The sequence below is a fragment of the Dipodomys spectabilis genome, unplaced genomic scaffold (genome assembly GCF_019054845.1).
Source record: "Dipodomys spectabilis isolate Male_0828 unplaced genomic scaffold, ASM1905484v1 ptg000006l, whole genome shotgun sequence".
NCBI classification, from domain to species: domain Eukaryota; kingdom Metazoa; phylum Chordata; class Mammalia; order Rodentia; family Heteromyidae; genus Dipodomys; species Dipodomys spectabilis.
The window spans coordinates 6,902,500-6,912,254 of record NW_024870683.1 but is presented as its reverse complement, the minus strand read 5'-3'; the positions used below and the strand labels follow the sequence as shown (position 1 = coordinate 6,912,254).

Genomic DNA, 9,755 nt, shown 5'->3' with positions numbered 1-9,755 from the left:
ACAGGGCATTTTCTTCCTGGAAGGCTCAATGCTCTGCTGGGAACCCAGGAGCCCCAAAGCACCCAGGCCCTTGTTTGGATGTACAGGCTCATGCAGCTTTGGCCACCCCACATTCTGTTCCAGGACTAGCCCAGCCCCTGAGCTGAATTTCCCGCCATACCCCTCCTGGTTCATGTCTGCCAAGCTGAGCACATCTGCTGCCCTGGAACCCCAGCAGGCAGGAGCGGGCAAGCCTGGGGCTGAAGGGTTGTGGGGATTTCCAGATTCTTCTACTAATCCCCACACCTAGAATGTCACCCCAGAACTGGCCCAGGTGCCTTCCCTGAGCAGGTGGACCTGCTGATACTGAGGCAGAGGGAGGCATCAGCAAGCACAGTTCCCCGCTTTTTCCAGAGTCTCAGCTTGGGTTTGTCAATTCTGTACTAATCATCAAGGTAGCTAACTAACATGGGCAGCTGGCCTCGTGTACCTGCCGGACCCGTGGGGATCAGCGCATCATGCCTCTGCCGCTTGGACTCCTCAAATGTTACCAAGCAGTGCCCACGTTCCCTTAAGATCCAAAACTTTCAAACAGGATTTGTGTCTGGGATTCAAGCTCCAGACTCCTGCCTCCAGGTTTAGGGTTCAAATGGGACTGTGGCTCTGGAAGGAGCCCAGGCGGCAGCCAAGGGCAGAGGAATGGCTGCGTGAGCAGGCCGGGTCCTATGGAAGCCCTCCTCTCATCATTTCCTGTCTTCTTCTGGACTCCCTCCCTTCCCAGCTACCTCAGTGCCTCCTTCTCATACCCCACACTCACCCTTCTGCTAGGGAGGGGCCGGCATTTGCCACCCCCTTTGCTCTCAAGCCTAAGTCTCCTGCCCTTGTTTTTGTTTTTATTTGTGTGTGTGTGTGTGTGTGTGTGTGTGTGTGTGTGTGTGTTTTGACCAGCCAGGTTTCTACCTGCATATAACATTCTGTGTTTTTCTTCCTTTTCCCCAAGGCTCATCCTTTAGTTTCTAAGTTCCAGAAGCAAACAGAAGTTCCAAGATCAATCAAACATCTATCTGAGGCTGTTTTTAATCTCTACAGACTCAAGTTCCTAGGTAGGGTATGGGGCCTTTGCTAGGAAATGCTTCCTGAATCTAGGAAAGGTAGACAACAATGGGATCTGAGAGGGCCGTAGACACCAGCTGACACAAACAAGGGCCCTGCTATATCCCATAAATAAGAGCAAAGGAACAAGATTTGTTTCATCCTGAGAAGAGGAAACAGTAGAATCTCCTTCTTTTTCTTTTTTTCTTTCTTTCTTTCTTTTTTCTTTGTTGGTTATGGGGGTTTGAGTTGGGGCTAGGGAGTGGTTGCTCAGCATTTATTTTATTTTATTTTTTGCTCAAGACTAGCACTCTACCACTTCGAGCCATCATTCTAATTCTGGTTGTCTGGTGGTTAATTGGAGATAAGAGTGTCACAGACTTTCCTGCCTAGGCCAGCTTTGAACCAGGATCTTCAGATTTCAACCTCTTGAGTGTAGCTAGGATAATAGGCGTGAGCCACCAGTTCCCGGCCAGAATCCACTTCTTACTTTCTACATACTTTCCTACACACCGTACCAAGCCAGAAAGTTTCTTTCCTTAAGAGAGGAGGAGGACCATCACCCTAGTTTACTTCTCTCCAACAGTCTTTATTCCCTCCCACCTACTCTGTGGGATAAGCAACAGAACTGGCTCACGTGGCTCGCTCAGCTCCACCCACCAAATACTTGGAACTACCTGGACAACTTGGAGAAAATACAGATGCTTTATCTCTATATTGAGATTCTATCTAAAATGTTCCAGGGTAGTGAATAATTCTACATTTTGTTCTTATGCTTTTTTGTTGGTATGAAATTTGAATTCAAGGCCTTGCATTTGCTCTACCACTTGGACCACATCCCCACTTCTTTTTCCTCTAGTATTTTTCTTTTAGATAGTGTATTACAGTTTTGCCTGAGACCAGTTTCAGACCACAATCCTCCCACTGATTCCTCCCATGTTGTTGGGATTACATTGTTGCACCATCATACCCTGATTTTGATGATTCTCAAGCACAACCAAGTTTGGAAACATCCTAATACAATGTGCTCACTCCAGGCCTATGCTATCCCCCATCTTACAGAATATTTAAGAAATTAGACTACTTTCCACACTCAGGCACTTCACAGGTGCAGGTGGAGAGATAAGAGAACTGGAACTCTTTAAAATTTCTGGTGCCAGGATTTACCTTCAGACCAGGTTAAAAAGCCAAGAAATCTTATCTTCTTATTTTTGCCCAGTCACATCCCAGGAATGCCAGCCTCTTGCCAGTAGAAGCACTAATGCCCTTCTTAAGGTCTCAGTCTGTTAGGAAACCTTAGACTGAAGGACTCAATTTGCTTCATTCCAATTCCAGCCCTTTTCCTCTGTGAAGCTAGGGATAAAACCACCTCTTTATTTCCATTCCAACAGTGCTCCCATCTCCATTGTCCATCCATCCAAAGCAATCCCCCTATCAACGGCCCGATATTTCTGTCACTACTGTATCCCTGGCCATCCCCATCCAGACTGCATCTATCCCAGTCCTCATGAGCCAGGTATATAGTAGTACATACCTGTAATCCCAGCATTCAGGAGACTGAGGGAGGAAGATCTTGAGTTTGAGACTAGCCTGGGCTACCTAGTGAGACCCTGTCTGAAGGAGGAGATGGGAGAAGAGGGCAAGGAGGAATAAGATTTTTTTTTTTTTTTGGTCAGTTGTGGGGCTTGAACTCTGGGCCTGGGCGCTGTCCCTGAGCTCTTCAGCTCAAGGTGAGCTCTCTGCCGCTTGAGCCACAGCGCCACTTCCAGTTTTCTCATGGTTTATTGGAGATAAGAGTCTCATGGACTTTCCTGCCTGGGCTGGCTTTGAACCTCAATCTTCAGATCTCAGCCTCCTGAGTAGCTAGGATTACAGATGTGAGCCACCAGCGCCCAGCTGGAATAAGATATTTTCAGATAAACAAAACTACAGAGAATTAATACCAGTAGACTTGCCTAAATGAAATGCTAAAAAAGGACTGAGGATATAATTCAGTGATAGAGTACTAGGCTCTTCCCAGCACCATGAAAGAAATAGAAAGAAGGCAGGAGGGAGGAAGCAGGGATGGAAGAGGAAGAAAGGAGGGTGAGAGGGAGGGAGGGAAGTTCACTTTAAATATAAATAAAGACCTTGGAAGTAAAAGAATGGAAAAATATATTCCATTCAAATACTGACCAAAAGAGATCTGAAGTAGTTGTGTTGCTAGAAATAAAACAGACTTTTAGTTCAAAAAAAGTTATCAGAAACAAGTAAGGGACAGGGAGGAAGGGAGAGAAGTAGGAAGAGAGAAAGGAAGAAAGGAGAGGTTGTTTTTCTTTGGCAGAACTGGCATTTGAAACTCAGGGCCTTGTGTTTCTTTGCCTGGCACTCTACTACTTATGTCATGACTCCAGCCATGGTTTTTGCTAATTAGTTTGGGGTTTCAAACTTTTCTGCTCAGACTGGCTTTGAATCTTAGTCCTTCAGATCTCAGTCTCTTGCATAACTAGGATTACAAGCCACAGCATCCAAGGGGTATTATATATTAATAAAATATTTTGTACATCAGATAGTTATAATATGTGGAAATTAAAACATGCCTTTAAAAACTGAAGAACCAAAGAAGAAATCACAAGGGAAATTAGAGGATAAGTTGAAACAAATGAAAACAAAAACAATATACCAAGACTTCCAACATAGTAAAATCAGTTTTAACAGGGAATTTATGGTTATAAATGCCTAAATGGAAAAATAGAATCTAATTAATAACTGTATACTTTAAAGAACCAGGAGAGCAAACTAAATCTAAAGTTAATAGAAATAATACAGCTTAAAGCAGAGATAAAGAACAGAAAACAATTTAAAAAAAACAAAATCTGAAGCTGGTTATTTACAAATACAAAAAAATTATCAAAACTTTAGATAGATTGCAAAAAAAAAAACCTTCAAATTATTCAAATAAAAAATAAAAGCCAGACACTGGTGGCTCACACCTATAATCCTAAGCTACTCAGGAGGCTAATATCTTAGAATTGTACTCAAAGCCATCCCAGGTAGGAAAGTTTATGAGACTCATACCTCCAATCATAAACACTGAAAAAGCTGGACATGGAATTGTGGCTCTGTTGGTTAGCCTTGAGCAAAGAAGCTCAGGGACAGTGCCCAGGCCCTGAGTTCAAGCCCCAGGACTAGGGGAAAAAAAAGAAGAAGAAGAAAGAATAGAAAGTGGGGACATTACTACCAATTTGATGTAAATAAGATTTATATCAATTTGCTATAAATGATATACAAATGACATAATGCTATGAACAAGTACATTCTAGCAAATTGGATAGCCTAGAGGAAATGGACAGACTCCAAGAATATAAAACTACCAAAGCCAATTAAAGAAGAAATAGAAAATTTGAATAGATCTGTCTGTTACAAGTAAGGAGATTAAACCAGTACTAAAAACAAAAATCCAAACAATGTAAAGCTCAGTACCAATGGCTTCACTGGTAAATGCTATCAAATATTTAAAGAAAAATTAAAATCCATCTTTTCTCAAACTCTTCCCAAAAAGTGGAGAGGAACTGACATCATCTAACTCATTCTATGAAATCTAGGTAAAGACATCATAAAAAAAGACAGCAATATCTCTTATAAATAAATATCAAAATTCCTCAACAAAATGTTAAAATAGTTATATCTTAATTTAATGACCAAGTGAGACTTCCTCCCAGAATACAACAGTAGTTCAACCTAGAAGAGTCAATACAGTTAATATACCACACTAGTAGAATGGGGAAAAATCATATAAACTCAATGCAGAAAGAACATTTGACAAAACCTCAATAGCTTTTCTTTCCTTTTTTTTTTTTTTTGGTCCAGTCATGGGGCCTGAACTCTGGGCCTGGGCGCTGTCCCTCAGCTCTTCAGCTCAAGGCTAGTGCTCTACCACTTGAGCCACAGCGCCACTTCTGGCTTTTTTCTTTTTGCTTATGTGGTGCTGAAGAATCGAACCCAGGGCCTCATGCATGCAAGGCAAGCACTCTACCACTGAGCTACCTTCCCAGCCCCCTCAATAGCTTTTCATGATTAAAAAAAATCAATAAACTAGGAATAGAACTTCCTCAACATAATGAAGTCCATATTTAAGAGTCCACCAGTAACATCATATTCAATAAGAAAAACTGAAAGCTTTCTTTCTTAAGATCAGGAATAAGACAAGGAGATCCACTGCTAGCCAAAATAGTCCTGGAAGATCCAAACCAATGAGACAAGAAAAATAAATAAAAGGCATCCAAATTGAAAACAATACAAACCAACACATAAAAATCAGTTGGAAAAGTTGCTGTAGCAATGAACAATACTAAAAGGAAATTAAGAAAATTTAATTTACAACAGCACCAACAAGAATTTAACCAAGTAGGGTAAGATCTGCACTCCAAAACCTATAGAACTTTCTTGAAAAAATTAAATATCGAAATCAATAGAATAACAGCCAGGTACCGGTGGCTCAAACCTATAATCCTATCTACTCAGAAGGCTAAGATCTAAGGATCATAGCTCATATCTCAGGTAAACAAATCCAAGAAACTCTTATATTCAATTAACCAGTAAAAAGGCCAAAAGTGGAGCTGTAACTCAAGTGGTAGAGCACCATCCTTGAGCAAAAGAAGCATGAGGCCTTGAGTTAAAGCCCCAGTACTGGCACACTCACAATAGCAATTTTCTTTTTCAGAAACAACAAAATCCCTCCTAAATGTCACATAGACTATCAAGGAATCCAAACAGCCAAGCCAATCTTTAAAAAGAATTAAGTTAAGCCAGGTGCTGGTGGCTCATGTCTGTAATCCTAAACTACTCAGGAGGCTGATATATGAGGATAGAGGTTCAAAGCCAGCCTGAGCAGGAAAGTCCTTGAGACTTTTATCTTCAATAAAGTACTGGAAAACCGGAAGTGGCAGTGTGGCTCCAGCCGTAGAGCGCTAGCCTTGAGCTGAAGAGCCCAGGGACAGCGCCCAAGCCCAGAGTTCAAGCCCCACGACCAACCCAAAAAAAAAGAATTAAGTTGAAAATTCACATTTCTTAGCCTCAAAATTTACTTCAAAGCTACAGTAATCAAAATAGTGTAGTGGGGCTGGGAATGTGTCTTAGTGGTAGAGTGCTTGCTTTGCATGCATGAAGTCCTGGGTTCAATTCCTCGGTACCCCATACACAGAAAAAGCCAGAAGTGGCACTGTGGCTCAAGGGGTAGAGTGCTAGCCTTGAGCAAATGAAGTTCAGGGACAGTGCCCAGGCCCTGAGTTCAAGCCCCAGGACTCGCAAAACAAACAAACAGCATAGCAAGCTGGGGGCCACTGGTCTATGTCTTCAATCCTATCTTTTCAGAAGGCTGAGATCTGAGAATTATGATTCAAAGCTAGCTCAGGCAATAAGCCCATGAGACTCATCTCCAATTAATCACTGGAAAAAAAAAAAAACAACACCAAGAAACAAACAAAAAAAACCTAACAGAAAGAACCATTTACAAATCATATATACAATATCCAGTAAGGGTCTATTATCAAGATTGTATACAGAACTCTTACAACTCAATAGCTGATTGTTAGAAGGACAAGGAACATGGTGAGGGAGCGTGGTAAGAAAGTTCAGGGCTGGGGCTGGGAATATGACTTAGTGGTAGAGTGCTTGCCTAGCATTCATGAAGCCCTGAGTTCAAATCCTCAGTACCACATAAACAGAAAAAGCTGGAAATGGCCCTGTGGCTCATGGAGTACAGTGCCAGCCTTGAGCAAAAGCAGCTCAGGAACAGTGCCCAGGCCCTGAGTTCAAGCACCAGGACTGGCAGGAAGGAAGGAAGGAAGAAGGAAAGAAAGGAAGAAGGAAAGAAAGGAAGAAGGAAAGAAAGGAGGAAAGAAAAAAGAGCGAGCAGGAGAGAAATGTCTAGGCTTGCAGCAAGGCAGTGACTAGAAATAGGATTCAACAGCATTGAGCAGGTAGACTCAGGCAGCTGAGGGACTGGATTTTTTTGTTAATTTTGTATTATTATTATAAAGGTGACGTACAGAGGGGTTACAGTCACATGTCAGGTAAAGAGTACATTTCTTTTTGTACACTGTCTCCGTTTTTCCCTCCCATCCCCACCAACAAGTTATATAGCTCGTTTTCAATATAGTGTCTAGTGAGTACCACTGCTGCATTTGTTTACTGTTTGTCCCTCCTTTTCTATGCCCCCCACCCCCTTTACCTTCCTGAAGACAGATACATGAATAAACAAGACAAAAATGAAGACAAAAAACAGCAACAAAGACAAAAACCTATTGTTCCCATTTCCTGGAGCTCATTGTGATACATATTCTTTTATATGATCAGATGCAGCAGGCATTGCGCCTTTCTGTCCTCCTTTGGTCTCGCAGTGTGAGAGTCCTGTATCATTTGTTGTGCTGAGGCACTGTTTTTACAGCGGCCACGGTAGTGAAGCTGGCACAGGCTAGGGTCCAGCATTCAGGAAGGAAGGGGCGGGGGGACATGGAAGTGAAAGCATCCAACTGCATAAATAGGCAGCAGGCCAGTCCCAGCCCACACACAGACCCCCAACTTGTGGCTGTCCATCTTGTCCACGGCTCCGGATCGTCCTATCTTTAGTCACAGTCATGGCTCGGATGCTGGCTCTGCACCTCCTTATCCTGGTCCTGACTTTCTGCATCCCCTCGACCCAAGGTACCAAAGGAAAAGGGAGGCTTAGCTGGGGGAGTGGGTCGGAGAGCTGCGGGTAAGAGCTCATAGGCAGCATCTGTGAACCCCGCTCTGCAGGCAGCGATGGAGGGGGTCAGGACTGCTGCCTCAGCTACAGCCAGAGGAGAATTCCCTACCACGTTGTCCGCGGCTACCGGAAGCAAGAACCCAGCTTGGGCTGCCCTATCGCAGCGATCCTGTGAGTGGATAAAGGCTGGCGGAGGAGCAGGGACTTCATGTGGGCAAAACCAAGAAGGCTCACTAACCACCTCCAACCCCCAGGTTCGCCCCCCGAAAGCGCTCTCAGCCAGAGCTGTGTGCAGACCCAAAGGAAGATTGGGTGCAAAAGCTGATGCAACGCTTGGCTGAGCCACCAGCCCTGAGGAAACCAGGCCAGGCCTGTAGAAAGAACAGGGGGACCTCCAAGTCTGGAAAGAAAGGGAAAGGTCCCAGAGGTTGCAGGAGGTAAAGCAGCTGAAGGGAAAGGGAGGGGGAATCGAGGGGAGCCTCAATCTGCACTCCCCCCCCCCACACACACACACCTTCTCTTTCCAGGACCGAACAGACACAGAGCCCCAAAGGCCCGTAGTCCAGTGACCAGCCTGAAGCCCAGAAGACCCTCCACCCACCAACCTGAACAGGACTTGGAGCCCTGATATGAGGGGCTAAAGGGGGGGCTAAAAAGAACTGAGGGGCTCCAGAGCAACTACATCCCACCCGCTTTCTCCTGCTTGAACCAGCCCACCTGCATTCCCATTACCTCCTGCCTTGCATGCGGGAGCCACCAGGTCCAGAGAGGGAGAACGTTGCCCAGGGAGGAGACAGTAGGGCTGGCCCCTTGGGGAGGTCACACAGGACCAGAGAGGCTCCCCACTGCACCCCCACCTTTCCCTTGAAAATGTTCATTTAGACCTAACTGAATAAAATCCAGTTCCAGCCTCTATCCAAAATACTCATTCTTGTGTGTTGGTGTCTGTAGGGAACTGATGGCACTTAAGGGCGAGATGGCACACTCTGGGGCCCTACAAGGGCTCAGCATGGTGATCTCTGTTACTACCTACCCCAGTAGTTTCCTTGCCCCAAATACATGGGTAGTTGTAGGGCAGCTGATGGGCAAGGATGGGCCTTGATCTCTGAAGAACCTCTGCCGGCCCCAGAGCTCCTGTGTCACAGAGAGAGAGAAAGAGAAAGAGAGAGAGAGACAGAGAGAGAGAGACAGAGAGACAGAGAGAGAGAGAGAAAAAGAGAGAGAGAGAGCGCGCATGGTTTTACAGGCCTCTTGACACTTCAATGAACTCTTCCCTAATTTTATTCTTTTTTTTTTTCTTTTTTTGCTGGTCCTGAGGCTCAAACTCTGGTTCTGGGCCCTGAGCTCCTTTTTTGCTCCAAGGCTAGCACTCTACCACTTGAGCCACCGCACCACTTCCAGCTTTTTCTGTGATTAATTGGAGATAACAGTCTCACAGACTCTCCTGCCCAGACTTTGAATCATGATCCTCAGATCTTAGCCTCCTAAGTAGCTACCTGCACCTGGCCCTAATTCTATTCTTACTCCAATAGTGATCTGAAGTGTTTTCCCCGATCTTCCAGGAACTTTGCTTCCACTTTCCTTGGGACCTTCTGGATGAGAACCTCTAACTACCGCTAGTAAGATTTCCCAAGAGGGGGTAACAATACTCGACAGATGTAGTACTCATTACCTTACTCATGTAGCTGTAACCCCTCTGTACAGTATCTCTACAATCAAATGTATTTTAAAAAAAGATTTCCCAAGAGTCATGCCATGGCCTGTACCAGTCAGTAGCACAGGCAAAAACAAATTCTAGTGAAATCTACCCTCCGCACAGTTCCAGCCCCAGAAGCTTCTCAGAGCCTCAAGAATGCAGCCCTGTTCAATGAAGCTCAACCTGTTGTCCTGTCTGCCTTAATGGGACTTTTGCAATATCCTTCTGCTCCTGTCTGGGCTCCTTGGTTCCCTCCACTTC

The 9,755-nt window shown here is 44.6% G+C and overlaps 1 protein-coding gene across 1 annotated transcript; it reads left to right on the top strand.

The window, feature by feature from the left end:
* Positions 1-7,609: 7,609 nt before the first annotated feature.
* Positions 7,610-8,713, top strand: Ccl21 (C-C motif chemokine ligand 21). The gene is made up of 4 exons (XM_042696169.1): positions 7,610-7,755; positions 7,849-7,969; positions 8,053-8,235; positions 8,326-8,713. The coding sequence occupies exons 1-4, from the start codon at positions 7,689-7,691 to the stop codon at positions 8,357-8,359; spliced, it is 405 nt and encodes a 134-aa protein (XP_042552103.1). The 5' UTR covers positions 7,610-7,688; the 3' UTR covers positions 8,360-8,713.
* Positions 8,714-9,755: the final 1,042 nt, after the last annotated feature.

Bases quoted from the DNA above. Each gene is read 5' to 3' on its own strand.
- Ccl21 (XM_042696169.1), top strand. From the start codon at position 7,689: ATGGCTCGGATGCTGGCTCTGCACCTCCTTATCCTGGTCCTGACTTTC. The intron at 7,970-8,052 runs GTGAGTGGATAA...TCCAACCCCCAG, and splicing joins TGCCCTATCGCAGCGATCCT to GTTCGCCCCCCGAAAGCGCT. The intron at 8,236-8,325 runs GTAAAGCAGCTG...TTCTCTTTCCAG, and splicing joins GGTCCCAGAGGTTGCAGGAG to GACCGAACAGACACAGAGCC.